Raw genomic sequence first — 27625 nt, forward strand, 5'->3', positions numbered from 1 at the left:
AAATAGTTTCCATTGTTGTTGAGATATTTTTAATATTTTGACCATCCTGTCTGGTTTGACTAAAGGTTTCTTTCAACCAACCCTATATTCTTGTTTTTATCAGGTTTTATATCTGAATAGAAACCTACTAACAATATATATAGTTCTAGCACCAGAATATAATTAATATAATAGAATTGATATTTAATATTGTTATACCAGCTTCAACGTAGACTGTGTTTAAAACATGGTGGCTCCTATTTTTACTCTAAATCTTGACCAACCTTGATCGTATAGAAACAGATTATCGCAAACTAGATTAACTTCACAAGGGGTGGTGGAAAGTCAAATGAAGAAAGATTGCCAGACATCAAATGTATAAATACATTGTCTAGTAGTTTGTATTGTTACTGAATTGACAAGTAGGAATATATGTGTCTTGTATTAGAAAGTTCCCCACCCACCCCCCGCCTGTTTTATAAATGATTATGAATAGTAAGTATCGGTTCATCAAATGTAAAATTACAAAAAAAAAAAAATAGAACCCCATTTGAATTTGATTAGCTATTAATGTAGTTCGAAGTGTCCGTTATTTTGATAGGTTGTTACCCCCCCCCTTGGAAATATTATGGTTTATGGTTTATGGTTTACTTTGTACTGGAGTTTTAGTCTTGGGTAGAGGTTAAACTAATGGATAGTATTTATGTATACCAATAAAATGTATTGTTTAGTAAATTAATATTTCTACAGATTCACGTATCTATACATGCCTACTTCAAAGACTTCAATAGATTTATATCTGAATAAGTTCGATATGACCAATTGGAGAGCAAATTACAAGTTTGCAAACAAATTTAATTCAAAAAGTAGTTTGTCAATGCAACTGTAATTGTACTTTTGTCAATTTAGTTTGATTGCCAGTTAATCTTGAAATTCTCTAACTCTCTGTAACATTTTCAAAGTCTGATTTTCTACAGATGATATTTGATAAGAACACAATAAACTCTTTGATACAATCCTATATTATATGTCTATTTAACTTAGTAATTCTCTACGAATTTCTGGACCAATTAGAGGATGAAATCTTTGTCTTACTGTTTCCAATAAGAAATCTTTTTGATCATCGGTAAGATCATTTTTATAACGAGTAGCAAATGATAAAAATGCTTTATGCCATACGACTGGTAATTGAGGTCCATTATTAGTACTAGTACTAGTACTTGCATTAGCATTAGCATTAGCATTAGCATTAGCTTTTTGGTCTTGATCAATATCCATATTTTCATCTTGACTAATAGTAGCATTTCTAAATCTCATGAAATAAAATACTAATTCATCTAAAGTTTGATAAGGTAAAGCATATTTTTTTTCAATTAAAACTCTAATGAAAACTGTTGTAGCAGGATTAAAATCTCTAGTTAATAATTGAGTTAATGCAACTGATGAATGTAATACTGGAACAGAAACTTTCGTTAATACTGAAGCAGCAATAGTAGCTTCACGTACAGTACAATAACCATCGACTAAAGGTAATAAAAATCCTTTGAAAAAAGCTCCTGGTTTATATAATGATTTTTTTAAGGCTCGATAAATATGATAATTTAATGAATGATCATCAGAATTTTCAATAGAATCACGGAATCGAGGTAATAATATTGTTTCAATGAAAATTGTTGCTTCATTACTAGATAAATTCGAAACAAATAATTTTGTTGCTTCATAAGTGGCATGAGGAGTCCAATTATTTGGATTTGTAACGTATAATACATCTTGCCAATTTTTTAAACTTGGTAAAATTTTAAATAATTTAGGTAATTTACCATGAGTATAAGTTGATAATATTTGACCAATTTTTTCATAAGCTAAAATGACTTTTGGTGGTAATAACACTGCATCTTCATGATTGTTGTCTCCTGTGATGGTTTGTTGTTGTTGTTGTTGTTGAGATTCTTTTTCTTGAATTTTGGCTAAAATTTTATCAGCTAAATTTATTGTTGGTTGAAATTGATTATCATCATTATTTTCACCATTAGATTGGAAATATTTATTAAATAATTCTGCATCTTTTGCATCAACTTCAGCATCTTCTTCATCATATACTATTTCTTCAACTTCTTCTTCTTCTTCTTCTTCTTCAAGATCAGAATACTCTTCTTCGTCTTCGTCTTCATCTTCGCTGTCTATTTGTTGATTTTTAAATGATTGAACAAATGAAGGTTTATTTTGTGTTTCATCTTCTTGTTCAAGTTCATCTTGTTGTTCTTTTGCCAATTGTAAAATCTTTCTTGAACTAGAAGCATCTAAAAATCCTTCACCATCTTCTTCTTTTTCATCATCATCATCATTGTTACGTTTTTGTTTTTTTGATGATTTATTCTTCTTTTGTGATGATGATGATCTTGGGATTGTTCTTAAATTCCCACCTTGGGATGAAATATCTTTTAATAATGGGTTATGACGTTGTTTTGTTTTAGTTTCACTAGTTGTTATCTTCCCCATGATATTTGGTTATATATGTATATATGTATATATGTATATAAGTTGGTACTTAATCAATTAATGATTGATGGTTGATTGATGGTTGATTGATGAAATGAATACAAAAAAAAAAAAAAATTTTATTAAAGTTCCCGCATCGCATCGAATTTGAATTATTCTTTCTTTCTTTCTTTCTTTCTTTTTTTTTGGAGCTCCTTTACCCATAATCATCATCATCATCAATAACTATAATTTGAATACGGATATGCTCTTACAATCCAGATTCTATCTAATTATATATATTGTTTAACTAGCATATATATATATATATATATATATCATCTTACTCTTTCTAGCTTAATTCATTTAATAAATCTTCATCATATTCAATTTTTATAAAAATTGAAGAATAAACCAATTGTTCACCTAATAAATCATTTAAATAAATATATCTATACCCTTGTTTTAAATAATTTAATTTTGTTACTAATATACCTATAGGGAAAATTTCTCCTGAATCAGGATAATTTAATGAAGTTGATGCATAAACAATAAATTTTATAAATATTAAATCATTTAATGTTATAATTGATCCACTAAATTTACTATTAAAATTTGGATTAAATCCATTTTCACCAATTATTTTCGTTGTCCTAATAGTATCACTATTAGTAATACTTGTTGTTGTTGTTGTTGTTGTTGATGATGATATGGATTCATTGGTATTATTATTATCCCATTGAATATTTTGAGCACCAATAATTTCAAATGATATATATGGATTAATTGCTTGATCTTTATAATCATCTTTAGGAAATTTTGGTAATTGATGACCACTAATAATTTCAAAATTAAATCGAATTACTTTACAATTATTATTATTATTATTATTAATTATTGAAGATTTATTAAAATCATTAGTTGATTTTAAAATTGGTTTCCTTAATAATTTTGGTTTTAATACATATCCTTGGAAAATTTTATTTTCAAATAATGATTCATTTAATTGTTGACCTAAATCATAAGTTTGCCAATTTGTTGCCACCATTTGTACTCCATGAGACCAATAAGGTAATGGATTAAAATTTGATGATTTTAATCTTGTTCCTGAAGGATAAACTCTCATTAAATAACGACGATTATGTTTATTTAAAGAAATTTTTTTATCATCATCTTTAATCATTCGATTAATAGATTTTTCTCCTAATGAAAAACAATGATTAAAAGTTTTAGATTCTGGTAATGAAAAATTACGAAATTTTATTCCTTGAGTATATATACCAAGATCACTTAATTCATTTATTATTTTAGGTGATTTATTTCCTTTTCTTCGTCTCATAATAAATGATGATGATGATGATGATGATGTATTACTATTATTATTGGATTTATTAATTTCATTATCTTCACTTAATGAAGTTGCAGTGGTGGTGGTGGTGGTGGTGGTTGTGGTTGTGGTGGTGAAATTGCCATTTTCAGTTTCTACTAAATTTTGAAATGATGTTGTTTTTTTCACTTTAATAATAAATTTATGTTTCAATTGAGTTGGTGATGGTAATACCATTGAATCAATATCAATTGGAGCAATAATCATATTTTCACCAAGAATATCTTTTAAAATATTAACAACTTTAATTTGACATTCTGGTGAACAATGAATTTCTAAACTAAGTATTAATGGCCAAGGTGATACAATAAAAGCAAATTTTTTAATTGCTTTAATAACATTAATAAAACTTATTGGTTTAGTAAAAGTTCTTCCATGATTAACTATTGGTTCTGATTCATTCTTAACATCTGAACCAGTATCATTACTATCGCCATTCCAAATATCAATTTCAACACATCGACATCCACGTTGTAATGTTCTAATATATCCTTCTACTGATGAATCACCAGCAACTTGTCGACCAGTTAAATAAGTATTATGAGATGATGAAATGAAATATTCATTTAATGGATAATCATAATAATTGTTGTTACTATTATGAGTGATTTCACGATATGGAGTTGAATAACTTGATAATAAATATTCATTTAAACTTTCTTTATTCCATCCATTATCAATATTACAATATTTTTGGAAAATTAAATTAATGGTATTATCATCAAAATTATCTTTTTGAATATTAATAATAAAATTTTTAATATCATTAAAATTTAATACATTTTTATTTTTTGCTAATGAATCCCAAATTTCTTGTAAATCTTTCCGATCTTTAAGTATTGAAACAAATTGTTTAAATTGTTCAAAATTTAATCCTTTTTCAAATGAGGGACTATTGATAAGTTTATCTGTTGTTGATGATGTTGATAGTAATATTACTTGATCAAAAATTTGTTGTAAATGATTGGTATTGACATTAATATTTAATCTTTTGGCATATTTTAAAATATCATTAAAACTAAGAAATTCTCTAACATGTTTATGAGATTTCTGACCATCACCATAACCATCACCATTATCATCACCATCATCATCATTAGTTGGTAATTCTTTATTTAATAACATTTTAATATAATTTTCATCTAATTCATTTATATCAATTAAAAATTCTTTGGCCAATTGTGAACGTAATTGTTTTAAATTATAAATTGCCAGAATCAATTTTTTAAAATCATGATTATTATCAGTAATTAAATGTAATGATTTTAAATTATTTTTTTTTTGATTAAAATAAATTATTGTAATCCAATTATTTTCAAGTTTTTGAGATATATTTAATTCTTCACGATATCCACTACCTTCATTTTGAATATATATTGATTTAATATCATCAAGAAAAAATTCATGAGTAGTTCGATTAGATATTGATAATCGATGAAGAGTTGAAGTTGTTATTGTTGATGTAGTAATAATTGTTGAATTAGATAATAATGGAGTATTATTAATGATACTTTGAGGTAATAAACCTGAAGTTGTATTGGTAATTGAATTGGCCATTCTCCAAGAAAATTTAAAACATGAAGGATCAATCCAAAATAATATTCTTTTCTTTGATTTATGAGATATTTTTAATAATGGCATTCCATCATTAGTAAATATATTACCAATTTTAATATTACCAATTGATTTAGATATTTCTGGACGTAATTCAATTTGATTTTCTAAATATAAAGAATCAGAATCGGTGTGATGTAGAATTTGACTTCGTTGAATAGATTTCCCTCGTTTAGGAATGCTATTATTAGATGAACTTGATGTCATTGTGGTGGCGGTGGCGGTGGTGGTGGTGGTGGTATTCTCATTAATAGGAGACCCACCATTGGTCAGTACAATTGATCTTGAATCATTAATATTATCTGATGATTTATTAAATCGTAATAATTTTTTAAAAATATTCTTTGCTGTTGAAGATTTAGTATTTGATGATGATGATGATGAAGGTTGTGGTGGTTGTGGTGGTGGTGGTGGTGACTGTGGCAGTAGTGGATCAATATTATTATCATTAGATCGTAAATGACTATAAATATTAGGTAAATCAGATTTAATTGGAGAATATGATGAAGGTGAAGATGATTTTTGAAGTAATAATTGTGATTTAGGAGGCAGTCCTGTTGGAGAATAATATAATTCTGAAGGACTTAATTCATCATTACTTTGATTGTCATTATCGTTATCACCTTGATTACTATCAATTGAATTTCGAGAATTTGATAATTCAAACATTATTTTCTGTTCTTTTCCAATTTGTGAATAAATAATAAGATTAAACTAGATAGAATTAAACAGTTAAGAAAGAACTACTACTAGTAGTAGAAATGTGGTATGAGTAATGATTGAAAGTAGTCAATTCAAATTTACTTTCATTTGCTTTCTGTTCCTTTTTGACAAGTCGATTTAAAATTAACAAAAAAAAACAAAAAAACAATTATTACACAAAACTGATTAAAAAAAAAAAATTGGGAATCTTCTTTTTACTCCTCATTGATTATAATAATAATAATCAATATCCATTCAATATCAATCAAGAATTGATTCATTTATTTCTTCTCTTTTGAATATATACCTTCTATAAAACATTTCCTTTTGCAGGGTAGGGTTGGATAGGGTAGAGTAGAGTAGGGGGTAAACCCCCTACCCCCCTACCCCCCCCTTACACCTTTACAACTCTAAATCATCATCTAATCTAACATCCATTTTTGCTTCTTGTTGTAAATATTTCTTTACTTCATTAACGGTATATTCACCACGATGAAATATACCGGCACCTAAAGCAGCATCAATTCCACAATCCATTTCAAAAACTTGTTGAAAATGTTGAGGATTTCCTGCACCACTACTAGCAATAACTGGGATTGATACATGAGATTTAATTTGTTGTAATAATTGTAAATTAAATCCTTTATTTGAACCATCATTATCGATTGAATTTAATAAAATTTCTCCAGCACCTAATTTTTCACAAGCTAAACATAATTCTAATGCACCTAATTCATGTAATTTTCTTCCCCCTTGAGATGTTACTTGATAATAACAATATTGTTCACCATTTGGACCATATTGTAATGGATCAATGATTTTTATAGTTTCCATTGTAGTATCCAATTGAGGATTTTTAATATATTTACGTTTTGGATCAACTGATATAACTACAGCTTGATTACCAAATTTAGAAGAAATAGTTTCAATTGATGATGTTCCTAAAGGAATTTGATTATTGGCATAATAATTTTCAGCAATAATTACTGCATCTGATCCAATACTAATTTTATCAGCTCCTGATTGGAAATATAAATGAGCAATATCAACAGCAGGAATAATTTTTTTAGTTTCAGAATCATATAAATCTTTAATACCTCCACCAACAGTTAATGGAACAAATATTGTTTCAGCAGATTTACGTAAAACTTGTAACATGGGTAAATCTTTTAAAGGAGAATTACGAAATGAAGTAATATTTAAAAATGTAATTTCATCAGCTCCTTGATTATAATATTTTGTAGCTAATTCCACTGGTTTACCTAAATTACGAACTTGATTAGAATTTTCTGAAATTTTTGATGATGATGATTGTTGTTCTCGAACATTATATTGATCACCTTTAGTAACTACTAAATCACCATCATCATTAGTTCTAACATCAAGACAAGCAATAATTCTTCTTGTTAAACCTGTCAATGTTGTTTCAATATTCAAATCAGTATTACTTCTAGAGTTCTTATTGCCGTTGTTGTTGTTGTTGTTGTTGTTGTTGATTGGGGGATATTTTTCACCATTTAAGAAATGTTTAATAATTTTTAATCCAACAATACCAGATTTTTCAGGATGAAATTGAGTAGCAAATAAATTATTTTTCGATATAGCCGCAATAAATTTTTCTGATCCATATTGACTAATAGCAAAATCCCAACCATTTAAACTTAATTGTGGAATAATTTTATTTTCAATATCATTATTTTTAATAATTGCTCCATAAGAATGAACAAAATAATATTTATCAATTGTATTTAATCCATATAATGATAAATCTTCAAATTCATTATTACTATTACTATTATTATTGTTGTTGTTGTTGTTGTGGTGGATTATATTATGAATTTTATTCCAACCAATATGAGGAACAGATTTTTTAATCCCCTTTGATTTAAATATTGGATCATTATTATTAAATTTATATAATTTTAAATCATTATTATTATCTAATAAACCTAATCCATTAATTTCGGGATTTTCTTCAGATTCAATGAAAAATGATTGTAATCCAACACAAATCCCCATTAATGGACGATCTTGATTAATATAAGATTTAATATGATTAATTAAACCTCTTTTATAAAGTTGTTGAATAAAATAACCATAATTACCAACACCAGGGAAAATCAATTTTTCAATTTCAAATTGATAATTAATAAAATCTTGTTCATTATGAATGAATTTAATAATATAATTTGGATTAATACGTTTAATGGCATTAGAAAGTGATTGTAAATTACCACTTTCAACATCAATAATATGAATTATTTTTGTCATTAGTTTAAACTTGGGAAATAAATAAATAAATGAATGAATGGATGAATGAATAAATAAATAAAACTAGTTAGTTTAAGATGATTTGGTGGTGGGATGGGATGGAAGGGGTGGGTGGGTGTTGATCTTCTTTTATAATTGAATTAAATTGAATTGAATTGAATAAAAGAGTGTGTTGAAATTTTTTTTTTTTTTTTTCTATTCTTCTTCTTCTTCTTCTCCCATCAATTCTCAAATTATGACTCAGAGAAAAACAACAAGAAGAAGAAGAAGAAATCTTTGACTTAATATTCAACCTATTAATTCCATCAAATTATCAATCTTTCTTGTGTTTCTTTCAATAAATAAATAAATAAATAAGTATATAAATAAATAAATAAATAAATAATTAAGCATTTTCTTATTAACTATTTTCCAGTGAATTTTTCCCTCCTTGTCCTTCTCCTCCTCCTCCTCCTCCTCCTCCTTTGGTAGCTCTAATTTGTACACCAAAATGAATACTTTCATCATCAAGAGCTTTAATATTATCACCAGCATCCAGAAAATAATCACAATATAAATCAAATTTTCCTAATACTTCAAGTAATCTCATTGAAACAAATTTTGTAGCAAAACTATGTAAATCCAGTTTTGAACTTAATAAAGAAATACCAAATTTAACTGATCCACCATCATTATCATTGCCATTGTTTTTGAAAACTTTATTTAATTCTTTTAAAATAATTTCAAGAAAATTAGTAATACTATTAAAATGTTTACTAATACCATAATCTTCATTATTTAAAATTTCTGGGAATTGATTTTTGGAAAAATATTTTAAATTAAATTCATGAAAATTTTCACCACCAAAATTTATACAATCTAAATTTAATATACCTCCAGGTTTTAAAATTCTATAAAATTCCGAAATTAAAGTTTTATAATTATTTAAATTAATTTGAATAATTAAATCTGATGAATGAATCATATCAAAATTATTTGAATTAATTTTAATTATTGATTGATTAAAATATTCAAAATTCATTGGTTTTGTTGAAAAATTTTTAGAAGGATTAGGAATTTCATTTCGATTAATTTTTAAAAATTTATTTGATTGATTATCAATTATTCTAATTAATTTAATTAATTTTTCCATTGATAATAAATTATAATCATTAAATGATTTAAATAATAATTTTTTAATATGATTATCAAATAATTCTTTATCACTAAATTGAAAATTTATTTTTTGATTTAATTTATTGATGATTTTTTTTTCAAATTGATAATATTTTTCATAATTTTTAATAAGATTTAAATCTTCATTATAAATATTTGATTCAATAACTCTTACAAATGGAATTGTAATAGCAAAATACCAACCAAATTGAATCAGATTAGATATATTATAAAGAAATACTTTCACAGTTTCAGGATTTTTCAATTTCATATTATTATTATATTTATCAAATAATTCTTTTAATATATCTTTATCAATTAAATGATTATTATGAAATTTAGATATAATATCTAATCGATATTTTTCTAATAAAATATATTCATAACAAATTTTCGTAATGGTTTCTACTAATAATTTCATTTGACCTTGAGAATCTTGTTGTTCTTTATCATCTTTAGTTTCATTAATTGTTGTTGTTGTTGTTGTTGGTGTTGTTGGTAATTTATCTTTTTTCAAAATATATAATGCTTTAGCAGTATTTTGAAAAATTTCTTTAAATTCATAAATTTTTTTTTCAGTTTCATTAAGAATTATTTTTGAATCTTTAATTTCAGGTAATTGCATAATATATCTAATAAAATTAATAAAATTCATTTGTATTAATTCTTCATGATTATAAAATTGTTCATCATCATTATCATCATTATTATTATTATTATCATCATCATTATCATCATTATCATCACCACGACTAATGTTATTTTTTTCTTCTTGGAATTTTTGTTTTATTAAATATCGAAGTAAATATCTTAATGGTCCATATAATTGATAAGCAAAAACACTTTCTGTCATGGTTAAATGATAAGAATTTGTTGTATTAATATTATTACCATTAGCATTAGCATTTCTAATAAAATCTCGAGCATTTTTTTGTTTAATTATAAATTTTAAAAGTAAATGATATCTAATTGTTGATACATTAATAGCATCACCTTGATGATATTCACTTAATAAATCAAGAAAACTATTATAACGGAAAACTTGATAATTGGGTGCAAAAAAATTACTTTCAATTCCTTCAGGTGTATTATAAACTGATAAATCAGTAATTACTTTAAATGGAGGTAAAACTGATGATGGATTTTCTAAAAGTGTTGGTTTTGAATTTGATTTTGGATTTGTCTTTGGGTTTGGGTTTGTATTTGGGTTTGTATTTGGTGATGACAATGACGTTTTATCAGAATAATCTGGGAAATAAGATCCATCAACTTTAGATCCTGATACTGATGTTGATCTTGATCTTGTTCCTGATCTTGTTCCTGATGTAGAACCAGGTGATTCAATTCCTCCAGGCAGTGAACTTATACTTTCTTTTCTTTTAGATGTAATAATTGAATTATTACTAGTATTAAAAAATGATAATTTCCTAAATTTACTATTTAATGATGAATTATCTTTAGTTAAAGAATTTTGTGAATTTTGACTTAAACTTGATGTAATTGAAGTATTTCTATGAAATGCTTGATTTTGATTATATTGTGATTGTGATTGTAATGGTGATTGTGATTGTGATTGTGATTGTAATGGTGATGATGATAATGGAGTGGAAGAAGTAGATAATGTTGAATTTGATCGATGTCTCCTTAAACTTTTTGTTGTTGTTGGTGGTGGTGGTGGTGGTATAGCTAAACTAGTAATATTAGGGTTACTACTACTATTACTATTACTACTACTACCACCAGTTGTAGTTCCAGATTTATTAGAAGTCAGATTTGATCCTGATCTTAATGCTTCACCATATTTTGATGCAATCATTGTAGCTTCTTGATTAATATCTTCTTTATATGGTAATTTTTGTTGTTGTTGTAATGGTTCTTCTAATACAGATGGAGATGAATTAGTTTTTATTACTTTTGTTGTTGGTGAAATATCTTGTTGTTGTTGTTGTTGTTGTTGTTGTTGTGATGGTAGTTTTCGCCTTTGATTTGAATTATTATTTGATTTATGACCAATTCGTTTATTACTTTTATATCTTGAAGAAATTGAATTTGTTGTTAGAATAGATTTATTATCTTCTTCTTCTTCATAATCATCATCATCTTCTTCAGTATATTCTTCTTGTTCATTCATTTCTTCATCTATAGTTAATTCCAATTGACCAGATTTTGTTGTTGTTGTGGCACCACCACCACCACTACTACTACTACTACTACTTCCACTACTTTGACTCAGTTTCTTCTTTCGTTTAGATTGTTTTTGTTTATCTTTTTGTTTCAGTTTTTGTTTTTGTTTTTGTAGTTTTTGATTAGTTTGATATGAAACTGAAGGAACAATAAAATAACTCATAATGATTTTGTTTGGAGAAAGTAAGTACTGAAGGAATGAAGGAATGAAGTTATATTATTTGTTTCACAGAACAAGGCAGGAAGAACTAGTTATTGTTGTTGACAGTGTTGTTGTAATTTATTAAAAAAAAACAGTGAAAAAAAAAAAAAAAAAAAAAAAAAGTTGATTAGATTAGCATATGGTAAAATTAATGAATTAAATTAACATTAAATTAAATTAACATTGTATTTAATTTGTGTTACTAAGTGGGAGAAAGGAGAGAAAGAGAAAGGAGAAAAGTCGTGCGTGGCGTGGGTGTCGTGTAAATAGTACCAATTACATGGATTGATAAAGTTATTTTAATAATAATTATAATAATAACCAGTAGTACCAATAGTACCAGTAGTACCAATAGTAATTGTTGTTCTAATATTATATTCTGTCAATAAACTAATTATTAATCTATTGGCTATTATTATTATTATTATTATTATTAGTTAGTTAGTTAGTTATTTATTTTGATCTATCAAATCATTCTAATTTTTTATGTTTCCATTCTAATTTTGTTTATCCATTGATAAAACTAATAATTAATATTCATTAATAAGAGGAAACAAAAGAATTCTTTTGTTTATTAAAACAACTCCTAAAAGGGCCACCAATCTTTCTTTCTTTCTTTCTTTCTCCATAAAAAAAAAAGAAATATGCCTACTAAATTCTCTTATTCTTATTATACAAGTTAATATATATATATATTTTGACGATCCTGCATACTTCGTCATTATTCACACTTTCCCAAAATGTGTTAATACTTTGAATATTATAATTATATGTGTTAAGAATTGGTTGTGCTGTTATCAACTCAAGTCTTACTATATAAACCTTTACACTTTCTTCTACATTTTTTATATATTTTTTTTATATATATTGGCTTTTTCTTTTTAGAATCAATCAATACTTTTTGTTATCATTTAGATACATCTTTCATTCTATTAATAGATTATATTTCTATCAAATCAAATCAAGACACATTCAAGTGCCAAAAAAAGGTTATAGAAGGAACTTCAGAAAATTAATTTTCTGATCAATTATATTAGTCGAAGAAGTAAATTCAAAGTCATAAAAAAATCTCAATTGATTCAAGAGTTAATAAATTAAAGTGTTCATAAAAATCATAAAAATCATAGAAAAAAAATCCAACAAAAACCCATAAAAAAAAAAAAAAGAAATAATAATTTTATACACATTTTTTAAAATACACTTACACAAATTTAGCTGCAAAATAAAATAATACTACCACAAAAAAAAAAAAAATGTCATTCGAAAAAGCTGAAGACATTCCACTCCCACCAGAATCATCTGAGCCATCGGGATCCAGATCACTGGAAGACGTCATGCTGATGTTCAAGGTTTTAAAAGAATCAGTCGAAGTCATGAATCAATCCGTCAATGCCAAACTTGCGGATATGAATGACAGAATTACAATTCTTGACAATAATCAAAAAGCTTTCATGCCAAAAAACAAGAAAAAAGATATCGGAAATATTCTTCATAAACAAAAGAAAGAAGAAACTGATGTCAAGGATATTAAAACGGTGGTTGGTGAAGAAAAAGAAGAGATCCATCAGGTTGAAGACTTTGTGTTGAAAGAACAACAAGAGTTACGTGATGTCGAGAAGACTGTCTTGAAAGAAGAGGAAGACTTACAGAAAATTCAAGAATCCATTACAAAAGACGCAGAGGAGGTACCAAAAGTTGAAGAATCAACCACGAAACAAAAACAAGAGTTACATCAAGTGGGTGGAGAATTTTTATTTTACAAAGGGATCAAAAGGTAAAAAGAAACTTGAAGAAGAAATCAATCGTATCGGGGTGAAAAATTGAATGCCCAACGAGAAAGTAATCAATACCCCTCGGGATCCATATCAAACTACAACCACGGGTTCTGACCAGAGATTCAGATCCCAACAACCCAACATTGGAAATACATTGGCGCAGGATCTAGCATTAATCCCAAATTTAGATCCAGAAATTTCCCGATTGATCAAGGGGTATTTACCTTTTATTACCTTACATGAGGTAAACATTATTGGAGCCCCAGTTGGAAAACCATCAAACTTCCGACCAGATCTAGTCATCCACAACCCAAAGGATCCTGAAAAGATCCAAAAAAAACTTATGCGACTTCAATCGTATATGCAATTATCACTCGCTCCATATCATCTCTACCCGATGATATTGGAACCATATTTGCAGGGTAAGATACATTGGTTACATGGAGGACGCCAAGAAAAGTCCAGCCAATGGCCAAGAATATAGTTACATCGACATCTTGATCGCATTTGTCAAGGGGGGTCTCAATTGGAAGTAGGTAATGCAAATGCACAAGTTGAGTTGTTTAAAATTATCCCCATTCCAGGTCAGACAGTCGGGGATTTTATTGACGCCATACAAGGAAAGTTATAGGCAATTGAAACAATACAACAACGGTTTTGACTCCGTTCGAGCACACGTTTTCTCACATCTACATAAATATTTCCCCGAGAAGATATTCGAGGCAGACTGGTTGTCAAAACCAGAATCCAAATTTTGGACCGATCTCGACTTAATGGTTGGGCTGGCGATTTTCCAGCCACCAGCCACCAGCCTCTTCACTGAATATTGATGCTATTAATGTCATTCCATCATCTTATAACAACAACCAACAACAATCGTATGACAGGAACAACAACCAACAATCATCATCTAATCGAAATTTGAATTATAAATTGAAAACATTTTATCCGAAGCCATTCGACAAACCAAGATTTGATAAACCTCCATATAGAAATGATCAAATTTATTATCAAAACACTTCAAACTCCTCCATCAAATACAACCCTAGAGGATATAATCCTTTTAACAATAATCAACAAAAAGGCAAACCACCTTATTCCAACCATATAGAAGAAGAGGATATGTTTGGAATAAGGGTAAAAGATCACAGAAGATTTATGAATTATCAATTGACCCTGAAACACAGTTAGGACAAATTGTTAATGATGATGATACTGTTGAATCACAACTATACCAAGTAAATTTACTGGAAGAAGATGAAAATGATAACCATTTTGAACAACCCGTACCTGAAGAATCTTTAGATGAACAAGAAGATGACGAATTTGATTTTCAGATCAATGATCTTCAATTATATGAAATAAATGTCACTGACATTACATCCAACGGGAAAAACAAAGCACCTAGAATACTTTTGGATAGTGGTGCAGAAGCAAATTTCGTTGGTAAAGAAATCCTCCCATGGTTGGAAGAAAATGGTCTTTTTTTTTTAGTGTCACGAAGTTACGAAAAATTGTAATATAACAGCAAGAACGGCATCTAACTTTTCACACACAATTGAATTTGTTGTTATAGTCAAAATTTTTTTTGGCGTATTTTTAGAATTTTATATTATGGATGAATTAAACAAAATTATTATCGGTCGTCCCACTTTACAAAGTTGGAATTACCATTTAAATAACGAAGGGGGGAATTCATCCTGATCAACAACCAAAGATATCATATTCATTCACTTGAATTGCAAAGTGAAAAATCTTTGGAGCAAATTAGAAAAAAAAAAATTGAAAACCGAATTCGCAACAAAATACCCGAAATTATTCGAGACCAAGTTGCGTCCACCACCACCACCACCAAGAGACTTTCAATATAAAATTCAACTCACCGACCACACTCAAATTTATTCAAAACCATATAAATGCAATCAAGAAGAACAAGCTCTTATCAAAGATTTCATCCATGAGAAATTAGAAGCAGGCGTTTTGGTACCAGCTCCAATTGATGCTTGGTTACATCCAATATTTCCAATCAGAAAAACCAGTGCTAATCAATCCTCCACCAAAATAGCAGTTGATTTAAGACGTCTCAATAAGGTCACAGTACGAATGTATAATTATCCAACAGATACAAAAGATCTTTTATCAACGTTATCAGACTCCAGTTATTTCAGCGTCCTTGACTCGAAAAAAAATGCATTTTATCAGGTAGCTATACATAAGGATAGTATCAAATATTTCGGTATCTCAACATCCGAGGGAAATTATTGTTTCACAACGTTACCGTTTGGAGCAATCAATTCCTCAACAATATTTACTAACTTTGTCAGACAAAATCCTAGAAGGGATTCCACATATATTTATATATATATATATGGATGATATCCTTATTCATACTAAAAATTTGCATGAACATGTGTCATTACTTAGGACGATTATGGAGAAACTCAATGAGCACCAGCTCCAAATGAATTATAACAAAATGCAATTATTAACAACAAAAATTAATTTCTTAGGTTACACCATTCAGGCGAATAAAATATCACCACATATCTCAAAAAATTCAAGCAATACAAAATTGGGAATTGCCCACTACCACCACCACCACCACACAAATCAGAGCATTCGTGAATTTCAGCAACCATTTCAGAATATTTATCCCAGAAATAGCAAAATTCACGAACCCATTAAATGAGTTGTTAAAGAATAATAATGGGAAAAACATAAAGATTGAACACACCCAGGCATCCATTGATGGCTACAAGGTATTGAAACCCGCCATTATTGGATTGCCCACACTTCAACTATATAATCCCAATCTACCAACCATCATTTTTTACTGATGCTAGTCACATGGTGGTAGTAGGAGGCTATTTGTGTCAACCAACCTTTAGAAACGATAAAAAAAAAAGTCCTTGTCCCAATTGCATTTTCATCCCATAAATTAACAGAAACACAAAGTAGATATGCTGCTATGGAAAAGGAACTTTTTGGCAATTATTGTTATATTGGAAAAATTTAGATATCACTGCAGCAATATAGTAGAGATTTATACAGATCATCAAAGTTTAGTATCATACCTTAGATAAGAAAACTACTCCACCACCCAGAGTTGCTAGATTCTTAGACTTGATTGGTTCCTTTTTTTTTTTTTTCTCCAAAAGTCTATTACCTAAGAGGGAAGGAAAATTTCGTGGCCGATATCATTACAAGATATCAAACTCAAAATATTAAGGAATTAGTAGATGAAGACAAAATATTAGGGAAAACATTTTCAGTCAAAAGAAACTTAAAACAACCATTGGTATCAAGATTGGAAACTATTGAATTAGAAAATCTTAATGAGTCACAGGTTCACAAAATTCAAAATTCAAAAGTCACTAGAACAACAACAACAACAGCAACAACAACAACAACAACAAGAATTGGAAGACAACAATGAGGAGTTACCTTTTCAGCTGTTTAAATTAATAAATGATGAGTTACATATCATCATTAATAATCAACTTTTAAAAATACCTCCCAAGACTGGAATACAACGATATTTGTCAAACAAATTCATGACAAATACCACCCATCAACAACAGTAACCGACTACTTATGCACACTTGCATATTGGCACCCTGATCATCTATTAATTGCTACAAACATTACGAATAAGTGCCACTATTGCCAACTAAACACTTCAATTTGTGAGGCCATCAGGGCCATACCGACCACTTGAACCACTCAAGGCATTTAACAGATGGGGAATGGACTACTCTGGACCATACTTCAATACAGTCCAACACAGGTACATTAATAGTAGCCGTGGAATACGTCACTGGTTTAACTATTGTAGTGCCAACATTGCACAAAGACACCAACCAAGCCATGAATCTTGTGCAAACGATTATCCTGATTATGTCAGCACCTACTGAGATTGTCACTGACCAGGGTGCCGAATTTTCTTCAGATGCATTTAAAGCTTTATGTGAACACAATCACATCAAACATCACACTACTTCAGCACACCATCCCCAAGGAAATGGAAGAGTAGAAAAAGTAAATCACTTATTGAAAAAAAAGATTTTGAAGGCATTAACTAATGATACCATGCAAAGACTGGGATTTGAAATTATATAACGCTTTAAGAATTTATAATGCTACTCCCTACAATTTTCAACTACATTCCACTTTATCGATCAACACCATAACTTAAATCAATTACAAAAAGATTTAATTGAGAATTTGCAAAGAGAATTGCTCCCCCGCCCCCCACCCCCCCTTCCCCCAGAGGTCCAATCTACAGAAGAACATGAAGACAACTTAAATAATGAACAACAAGAAGAAGGCAGAGAACAACAAATTTCAAGGGAAGAACAAGAATATGGCAAAGATCTTGTACATTTAAGAATTTATGAATTGGAAGCAATAAAGAGAACTCGCAAGGTACACACAAATTTGAAAACACAAAGAAATGCAGTTCAAAATATATTAAAGGAACCATATGGAATTCCAGCACCTTTTTTCACAAAAGGACAATGGGTATATAGAATTATAGAACTACTAAAGCATGTAAATATGAATCAAATTTTGATGGGCCCATACCAGCCAAGTTCAAGTTCAAAGGAGTGTATTAGGCAAAAGGTGCATATAAATTGAGAGACATCATTGGAAGAGAAAAAGGGAATTTATAATCAAGATCAGTTGAAAGTTAGCATATTCATCAGACAACGATCCAATACAAGTTTTTAGTTCTTTTTTTTTTTTTTAATAAAGAATATGATCGGGTACAACAAAAATTGTTAGATAAAATGCAAGCGGAAAGAGATTATGAATTAAGCTGCTTGTCATTGCAACAATTGTTAGATAAAATGCAAGCGGAAAAGGATTATGAATTAAATTGTTTAACATTACAACAATTACACAGGCAAAGAAGATTACTTAATATATCCAACTGTCTCGACTCCAAATCTGAAAACAACTTGTTAATCATTGGAGGAAAGGGTAGATGACGATCCTGCATATTTTCGTCATATTTCACACCTTTCTTAAAATGTGTTTAATTATCCCAACATTATTCAATTATACGTGTTAAGAATTGGTTGTGCTGTTATCAACTCAATTTCACACTATATAAACCTTTACACTTTCTTCTACATTTTTTATATATTTTTTTATATATATATATTGGCTTTTTCTTTTTAGAATCAAATCAATACTGTTTTTTTTTTTTATCATTTAGATATATCTTTTCATTCTATTAATAGATTATCTTTCAATATATATCAAAACAAGACACATTCACGTGCCAAAAAAAAAAAAGGTTATAAGAAGGAACTTCATATTTGTTTAATTTGGTAGCGTTCAGTTTTTTTTGGGGGTCACCATTTTTTTTTTTTTTTTTTTTTTAGAAAAAATAGTCAACACTGTCAACATCTAATAATAATAATAATAATAATAATAATAATAATAATAATAATATACGAGACAAGGTGTATTTATTGTGATTGTTATGAGATACAATTTAATTGCCTTTAATTATTTTAATAAAGAAGAGAATTGATCAAATTTATTGATCCACAGTTATAGAGAATTGTTAATTATATCGTCCACGGCTATTCATTGATTAAATTGGTGGTTGGAAGGGGTTGGGGGTGGGGGACAGGGGAAGGAGGGAGAAGGCAGTATTCTTGTTACTCTTGATTGAATAAGAAGAAAGTAAAGTTAGCTAGATCTAAATATATAATAGAGAGGGATTATTTTTTTTTTTGCTTGATATGAGTTGAGTGAGTTGAGTGAGTGAGTAATTGATTGTTAAAAAGTGAAGTGAATTGAAGTGAAGTGTGGTTTTTGGTGGTGGTAGTAGTAAGTAGTAATAGTAGTAGTAGTAAGTAGTAAAGTTTATTACTAAATTGCTGCGAAAAAAAAAAAAAAAAAAAAAAGAAAGAACAGAAATGCTTGTTAAATGAATTGACTAAATACCATAATATCTAATTCAAGACAGTTTTAGAAAAAGAATATTTATTGATAATGTTAATAATTTTACAAATAAACTAAAATAAAATAAGATAAGATAGATTAAAATGATTAATCAAGAATCATCTTATGGTTATGGTTATGGGTTATGTAAGGCCTAGAGTAAAAATAAATTAAATTAAATTGGGTGGGAGAAAAGAGAAAAGAGAAAGACAGCAAAGAAATAATAGACGCGTGAGTATGTGAGTGTGTGTGTGTGAGTGTGAGTTGTGTGAGGGGAGAAGAAGAAGAAGAAGAAATAAAGTTTGTTAGTTAATTATTATTTATTATCAATAAACTTTACACCATCTTTCTTTCTTTCTTTCTTTCTTTCTTCTTACTCCACTTTTTTCATTTCTTCATTTCTTCAATTGTTTAATAATAACTTCAATCTTTGAATTATTTAATTTATTTTAATCTCCTTTCCTTCCTTTTCTTCCTTTTCTTCTTATATTAAATATCAATTCCATTATACTTTCAACTTCATTGATTCCTTCCCTTTTCTCTTACTTAAATAAATTATGATCACACGATATGAAACGAATCAATAGTCAATCTCAATTATTATATTATTACTACAACAACAACAATACTGTCAACAACAACAACAACAGTTCTGCTACTACTACTACTACTACTAATCCTACTACTAATACTACTAATCCTACTAATCCTACTACTACTACATTATATTTATCTTCTTCTATCACTTCATCCAATATAATTATGAAAAAATCTCGAACAAATGAATTTATTAATAAATTACCATCTAATTATATTCCTATTAATCATGCTTTAATTATACCTTCAAATATATTACAATTATTACAATCATTACAATCATTACAATCATTACAATCATTAACTTTTTTTAAAAATAATTACTATGATGGTGATAATAATAATAATAATAATTGTTATTTTCAATTTATATTTTTTTTAGGAGCTCAAGGTAAAGAATTCATTCCAACAATTAAAAATCAATTCCTATTCAATAACAACAACAATATATCAATTATATTCATCACCTCAAATTATACTACTAGTGATAGTGTTGATGTTGGTTGTACAAATGATCAATGTAAACAATTGATGGAATTTTTCAAAATTAAAGATCCAATGGGAGGTGGATTATATCCTTTAGATTATTTAATTATAATTCATGAAAATAAAGTTCATTGTAAATTACCCATCAAATTTAATACCATTAATAATACTATTAATAATCATTTCAATCATTTCAAAATTGGAAAGATGATATCAGGTTTATATTTTAAATTTGCTATTAATTTAAATGAATTACCTTTATTAATAGATGAATATATTAATTACACACCAAAAAAAGAAAAAGAAAAAGAAAAAGAAAAAGAAAAACACCAATACTAACATCAACTCCAATACCAATATCAATACCAACAAAATGTATATAGATATCCATAAGTACTTATTTATTCATTCATTGATTCATTCATTCATTCTAGTAGGGCCAATTTTTCTTGTTCAAGTAATTTATATTGATTTTTTTGATATTCAATTTCTTGATTAATTTTATTAATATATATCTCTAATCTATTTAATTCATTAATTTCATCAGGTCGAATAAATTCTTGATCTCTTTTATTAAAATTCAGTAATTTATAAGGAATTAAATTAATTGGTTTTAAAGTTAATAATTCAAATGTTTTCTCTGTTGGTTCATTAAATACTAATTCATCATATAATACCAGATGTACTACCATATCTTTTTCTTTTTCTTCTCCTACTCCATTACCAGTACTATTACCAGTACTATTACCATTATTCCCTCCCACATTATTTACTTCTTCTTCTTCTTGTTGTTGTTGTTGTATTTGTAACATTTGTTGTTGTTGTAACATTTGCTGAGGATTATAGGGATGTAATTTTAATGAATGAAATATTTGAAAATTTTTTTCATTTATACCTAATTCAATATTTGATTTAAAATGAATTTTTATAATAATTTCAAATTCCCCCCAACCAGTTTCTGTAATTTGATAAGGTGGTGATTCTAATGTTCTAATTGGATTATCATAAGTTTCATGTAATTTAAAAGTGATTTTTTTAATTATTGAAGTTAAATCAATATCTTCTAATAATGGTTTAAAAAAAACTGTCCATTCATGAGTATGTTCTGGTGGTATTGGTGTTGTTCTAGTTGTTGATGATTTTCTTTTTTCAGGAGTTAATTTAATAGCATGATTTCCATATAATATAGGTAATGATATTGATACAAATTTTATTCTTCTTGAATTAATTGACATTAATAATAAAAAAAAGGGGATTGGATTATTAGAGAAAGGAAGAAGAAGAAGAAGAAGAAGAAGAAGAAAAAAAAGAAGAAGAATTAGTTGTTGTTGTGGATGAATAGAATAGAATTTTTCTTTTGTCTTTTCTTTTGTCTTCTTCAATATATATTTAGTCCTTATATACAGGTATATAACTATGTCACACAGCCTAGTAATTAAGCTTAAGTGAACATCGCACTAACCAATGTAATTGAAATAACCTCAACTTGTTCGTCTTTTACCTTATGTCCCGAATACACTTTATTGCTCAGATATGAGCTATCTCAACCTTTGGTTGATTTACCACTTTTGTTTCCTTGATTTCTCTTCACAAATCTCTTTTTGTTAACTATACTTTTTCTTCTATTAATTAATCCTATATAACTAGTATATATAATATAAAATATAAATTACTTCTATCCACTATTTATATTGTCAATCTCTTAAGAAACAAGGAAATAGATCAGATGTGTAAACATTATTTCCGTCTTTACTTGTATTAATTTCCTTTTATCCATTTTATGTAATTAGTTCTTTATATCGTAAATAATATAACTTAAGGATAAGTTACTATATTATTTAACTGTCACATTCAGTGGACTGTCTGAGCGACATTCCTTGTATGTTGATCTGACTGTGTGACATAACTATAAACATATGAGGTGGTTACAATAATTTATTTAATTAAAATTCAAGATGGGAAAACCTTTTTAAGGCCATTTGCATGGAAAGAAAAACTCATAATGAGTGTTCTCTTAAAAACCATCGTGTATAATGTTTAGTGTTGACAGCGCTTGCAATCACTGTATAGGTAATTTTCGTATAAAATCTAGCTGTCTTGTTGTTATGGCTAAACAAGTATATTTGTTGCACCGTCCACATCTTGCCTCTCCCCCCATGATTGAAAATTGATGAACTTCCTTTCGTCGTTTCACCTCTTGAACCACTTCGTTAATGTACTCGTTTAAAGTAATTAATTCCTTCTTATTTAGATGTTGGTTTCCAATAATAAATTGTTTGAAGTTGTCAGATTATTTGGAATCATCATTGGTTGATGGATGATTTCCTAAACTAGACCACCCAGCTAACGGCAGCCCTTGAAAATCCCCACGAAGGATTCTCTTGAGACTGCCGAGGCGGATGATCACCTCTCTCAGCAAAATTAAAACCATTACTACCGTTCGTAGTCATAATAATATTTTTTTTTTTTTTAGTTTCATCATCAAGTTAGGTATATATATATATATAGATCTTCCCCTAGACCTTGAACGTGTTTTTGGAAAATCCCATCACCACCACCATTATCACCACTTCAGTGGATTGATTAATCAAAATTCAAATGTATATTATTATTCAATCAATCAATTAAAAGAGTTGTTTTTGTTGTTGCTGTTGTAGTAGTTTTATTTTTTTATTTGTTCGTCCCTTTCCAGTTCTCCAGTTGTCCAGTTTTCGTTCTGTTTTAACAAGGAGAGCAAACAGTGTTGTTATATTTTTTATATACATTTTATATTATACCAAAAAAATAAAAAATTTCATCATTTAAACTTAACTATCTACTTATAATCTCTAATCCTTTAATTAACATTTTCATAATTTCTTGAGTCAGTTTATTTTTTTGTTCAATTTGATAATAATTTTGTCCTGCCAAATAAAATCCAATATTATCTTTTTTAATTTTCGATTTTAATGATTTATAACCATAATAAGCATATCCATAAGATGGTAATTCTTCACTACTATAATTATTACTATTGTTGATTAAATTATTTATGAAATCTGTTTTTATTGCTCGAGCAAATTTCCCTGATACTGAATCAATCATAATTGTTGGTTTACGATAATGAAAATTTTTCATGATATTTTGATTGAAAAATTTATGATTAATTGATTCAGGTGTAGCTAAAAATATTGTCCCCATTTGAATTGAATCAGCTCCTAATGATAAATAATAATTTATAGTTTTAGTATCCATTATACCTCCAGTAGGTATAAGATATGGTCTTTGTTGTCGTGGTTGATTATTAGATATAATATTTCGGTCTAAATATTGTTTCAGTTGAATAAATAATGAATAAGTTGATAATTTTTCATCAAATTGATTATTCTTGATTAAAAAATTGCCTCGATGACCACCAGCTTCATAACCTTGTAAAATAATCCCATCAATATTAATATTATTGTCAGTTAAATAAATGGTTTCTTCTAATGATGTACTAGTTATAAATATCATAATTCCATGACTTTGAAGTTTTTCAATAGTTTTTTCATTTGGTATACCAAAATGGAAACTAATAATTTTAGGTTTTAATTGTTGTAAATATTTTATTAATTGATTATATTGATGTTTATAATTTTCATTATTTTCAATTTCTTTAAATGATATATTCCCATTAATAAATTGAATTTCATCTAATAATTTACCATTATAATTGTCATTAGAATCTTCATCATTATCATTATCTTCATCATTGCTATTATTATTACTATTAAAAATAGTTTGTTTATATAATTGTTTCCAATTATTAATTTGTGATTGAGTTGGTTCATTTTCAATTTCATGACAAAAAAAATTCAAATTAACCACCAAATTATCATCATCCCTATTATTTCTGTGGTTGACTAATTTTTGTTTATATTGATTAATTAAATTATCTAATTTTTCAATAGAATCAAATTTTCGGAAATCAATTGATGATAATGGAATAGATCCTAATCCACCATTATTAGTAACAGCAATTGCCATATCAATTGTTGATACACCAGCCATTGGAGATAAAAAAATTGGATAATCAATACCTAATTTAGTTACAAGTTTTAATCGAGATGTCATTGGAATAATATTAATTAGTATCAAAGAAAAGTAATAATAATAATAATAATAATAATAATAATAATAATAATAATAATAATAGTTGTTGTTGTTGTTGTTGTTGTTGTTGTTGAATATATAAATTTACATATAGAAAAGGAAGAGAAAGAGAAAGAGAAAGAGAAAGAAGTAGATTGAATATTTGATGAAGTAATTTGTCATGAGTAATATGCCCGTGGGGAGGAAGGAAACATTTAAGGGCACGGAGATAATTATTAAAGCCATCCCTTTTTTTTTCGCATTTTCCTATTTGAGAATTTTGATGTGTTTTTCTTTCTTTCTTTCGTTCTTTCTACAAAAACTTGGATGAAGGTGAAGTTCTTTCAGAATATAAGGTAAAGTAATATTGTTAAAACAATACTTAATGATTAACTATATATATTTGTACTTGTAATAATTATATTGATTTAAGAATAAAGATAAAAAGGGGAGGAAGGGAGATGGGAGATGGGAGATGATGATAATATAACTTTACAATTCCAACAACAACAGAAACAACAGAAACAACCAAAATATTAATATAATTGGTCAAGAGGGAGTATCTGTTAACACATTTTAAAGTGGTGGTGGTGCAATATATGTAGGTAGGTAAGATCATCTGAAGTTCCTTTTTATATCCTTTTTAGAACGTGAATGTGTCATGTTTTGATATTTACAAAGATAATCGATTAACTGATGAAAGATATATCTAAATGATAATATATAATATATATATATATATAAATGTAGAGGGAAAGGGGTAAGGGTAAGGGTAAGGCTTTATATATAGTGTAAGACTTTGAGTTGATAACTTTGTAACCAAATCTAAACACATAATATAATATAATTTGTAATATTGAAGATATATTAACACATTTTAAAGAAAAGGCTATTAATTATGACGAAATATGTAGGATCATCATATCGTCGTCTAATATATATATATATAAAGGTTGATGATGTATGTCAATAAAGTATGTTCTTGAATTATTGTAATATTATATATTTCCCAAGTATAAGTTATATTCAATGACTTGAATTGGTAGAGATTATTCAAGTTTTCCTTTACCTTACTTTTGATAATTCTAATTCTAATTCTTTTTTTTTTGTGCCGGGTAAAAAAAACGCTTAGTCTCATAATCTTCTTTCTTTCTTTTTTTTTGTTTGGAGTGGAAGGAATATTTGTGTAGATGTAGAAAATTTTTTTTCCTTTCGATCATTATTATTGAGAACAACCACTAGCACAACTATCTAGTTATTAACAATGTCATTTGTTAAAGGTTTATTTAGTCATACTAGGAAATCAATAGATTTGACATCTAATCCACTTAATTCAACTATTCAAATTCGTACTGCTAAAAAAAGAGTTTCTGGTTCAAGAACCAATAATAAAGATTCAGCCGGTAGAAGATTAGGACCCAAAAAAAATGAAGGACATTTTGTTAATCCTGGACAAATCATTATGAGACAAAGAGGTAGTAAAATTCATCCTGGTGATAATGTAAAAATTGGAATTGATCATACTATTTTCGCTATTGAACCAGGTTATGTAAGATATTATTTTGATCCTTTCCATCCATTAAGAAAATATGTTGGAGTTTCTTTGAAAAAAAATTTAAAATTACCTCGACCACATTTTGAACCTAGATTAAGAAGATTTGGATATATTGAAATTATTGATCCTATTGAAGCAAAAATTGAAGAATCAAATCAATCTAGAAAAGAAAAATTGGCTCAACCAGAATTAAATAAATTAAAAGAAGCAAAATTAATTTCAAAAAATGAATTTATTGAATCTACTAAAAAAAATTTAATTGAAGAATTTGATTTTAATCTGGATCCGGAATTATCATCATCAAAGAAATTGCAAGATGCAAGTGAAAGATTATATAATATTTATCAGTTACGTGGTAATGGTCAACTGTTATCAGAAGCAAGAATTCAAACTACTTTCAACACTATTTATGATTTGAAATTACAAATTAAAAGAAGTAAGATCAATAATGATGATAATGATGATAATGATGATTCTTTATCAAATTTGATTAATGAAACTAAAGAATTTATAACCAAAATAGATTCAATGGTTGGAGTTGAACCTAATGGAAAAATTTACAAGAATTTAACTAAACAAGAACAATCAAATTTACAACAAGAAATAATTTCAAAATTAATTACTCTTTATCAAGATAAAGCCCTTGAAAAAAATTATAGAATTGAAGTTGAGAAACTTATTAATACTCCAGGAGTATTTGAACCATTACAAAAACAAGAACTTGTTGATAAATATTTACCAGAAATATTACCAATGGATTATCCAGGATCAATTATTGAAATTGATACTATTGATTCTAAAAAATTACCTAAAAATATTATTACTCAACGTATATTTGATGAAACAACTAGAAAAGTTAAACTTATAGGAAGACCAAAAGAAGCTTTTGCTTCAACATAATGTGTAAGTATATATTATAAGACATTATTAAAATACTTGTAAATAGTATAAACAATATATATATATATATATTAAAAGTAAATCACTACTAGTTGTTGTTGTTGTTGTGGAAGAAGGACTCGCAAATACTCATCCTCTTCTTCTTCTTCTTCTTCTTGTTAGTAGTAATATTGAAAACAAATTTTGTGAACAACGAAAAAAAAAAAAAAAAAAAAAAAAAAACTTTTCAATTAAAGAAAAAGAAGAAAAAAAATTTGTTGTAGTTGTTTTGA

At 27.5% G+C, this 27625-nt stretch overlaps 9 protein-coding genes across 9 annotated transcripts, besides 4 other annotated features; 3 read left to right on the forward strand and 6 right to left on the reverse strand. All coding sequences in view use genetic code 12, as the record gives it.

Moving 5' to 3' along the window:
- Positions 1-1014: 1014 nt before the first annotated feature.
- On the reverse strand, positions 1015-2478 carry CD36_73370 (nucleolar (U3 and U14) snoRNA-binding protein, putative; the record flags this gene model as incomplete). Its single annotated transcript, XM_002421499.1, has 1 exon — positions 1015-2478. The coding sequence occupies one exon, from the start codon at positions 2476-2478 to the stop codon at positions 1015-1017; it is 1464 nt and encodes a 487-aa protein (XP_002421544.1).
- Positions 2479-2809: 331 nt separating this feature from the next.
- PLC1 (1--phosphatidylinositol-4,5-bisphosphate phosphodiesterase 1, putative) lies at positions 2810-6127 on the reverse strand (the record flags this gene model as incomplete). The annotated part of the gene is made up of 1 exon (XM_002421500.1): positions 2810-6127. One exon carries the CDS (start codon positions 6125-6127, stop codon positions 2810-2812), a length of 3318 nt encoding a protein of 1105 aa, XP_002421545.1.
- A 435-nt stretch (positions 6128-6562) lies between these two features.
- On the reverse strand, positions 6563-8431 carry HIS7 (imidazole glycerol phosphate synthase [includes: glutamine amidotransferase; cyclase], putative; the record flags this gene model as incomplete). Its single annotated transcript, XM_002421501.1, has 1 exon — positions 6563-8431. One exon carries the CDS (start codon positions 8429-8431, stop codon positions 6563-6565), a length of 1869 nt encoding a protein of 622 aa, XP_002421546.1.
- Positions 8432-8831: 400 nt separating this feature from the next.
- CD36_73400 (conserved hypothetical protein) lies at positions 8832-11933 on the reverse strand (the record flags this gene model as incomplete). Its single annotated transcript, XM_002421502.1, has 1 exon — positions 8832-11933. The coding sequence occupies one exon, from the start codon at positions 11931-11933 to the stop codon at positions 8832-8834; it is 3102 nt and encodes a 1033-aa protein (XP_002421547.1).
- Positions 11934-12670: 737 nt separating this feature from the next.
- Positions 12671-19068: a mobile genetic element.
- Positions 13226-14231, forward strand: CD36_73410 (Tca-like retrotransposon GAG protein, putative; the record flags this gene model as incomplete). Its single annotated transcript, XM_002421503.1, has 2 exons — positions 13226-13747; positions 13809-14231. The coding sequence occupies 2 exons, from the start codon at positions 13226-13228 to the stop codon at positions 14229-14231; spliced, it is 945 nt and encodes a 314-aa protein (XP_002421548.1).
- A 1207-nt stretch (positions 19069-20275) lies between the features above and the next one.
- Positions 20276-21127, forward strand: CD36_73420 (conserved hypothetical protein; the record flags this gene model as incomplete). Its single annotated transcript, XM_002421504.1, has 1 exon — positions 20276-21127. One exon carries the CDS (start codon positions 20276-20278, stop codon positions 21125-21127), a length of 852 nt encoding a protein of 283 aa, XP_002421549.1.
- Positions 21128-21213: 86 nt separating this feature from the next.
- Positions 21214-22023, reverse strand: CD36_73430 (anti-telomeric silencing protein, putative; the record flags this gene model as incomplete). The annotated part of the gene is made up of 1 exon (XM_002421505.1): positions 21214-22023. One exon carries the CDS (start codon positions 22021-22023, stop codon positions 21214-21216), a length of 810 nt encoding a protein of 269 aa, XP_002421550.1.
- A 122-nt stretch (positions 22024-22145) lies between these two features.
- Positions 22146-23253: a mobile genetic element (has front and back ends but most of internal region deleted. Epsilon inserted in 3' UTR).
- Positions 22206-22691: a mobile genetic element.
- A 346-nt stretch (positions 23254-23599) lies between the features above and the next one.
- NPD1 (2-nitropropane dioxygenase, putative) lies at positions 23600-24880 on the reverse strand (the record flags this gene model as incomplete). The annotated part of the gene is made up of 1 exon (XM_002421506.1): positions 23600-24880. The coding sequence occupies one exon, from the start codon at positions 24878-24880 to the stop codon at positions 23600-23602; it is 1281 nt and encodes a 426-aa protein (XP_002421551.1).
- Positions 24881-25518: 638 nt separating this feature from the next.
- Positions 25519-25820: a mobile genetic element.
- Positions 25821-26162: 342 nt separating this feature from the next.
- Positions 26163-27353, forward strand: CD36_73450 (mitochondrial 54S ribosomal protein YmL2; the record flags this gene model as incomplete). The annotated part of the gene is made up of 1 exon (XM_002421507.1): positions 26163-27353. One exon carries the CDS (start codon positions 26163-26165, stop codon positions 27351-27353), a length of 1191 nt encoding a protein of 396 aa, XP_002421552.1.
- Between the last annotated feature and the right edge of the window lie 272 nt (positions 27354-27625).

Source organism: Candida dubliniensis, chromosome 7, assembly GCF_000026945.1.
Source record: "Candida dubliniensis CD36 chromosome 7, complete sequence".
NCBI classification, from domain to species: Eukaryota; Fungi; Ascomycota; class Pichiomycetes; order Serinales; family Debaryomycetaceae; genus Candida; species Candida dubliniensis.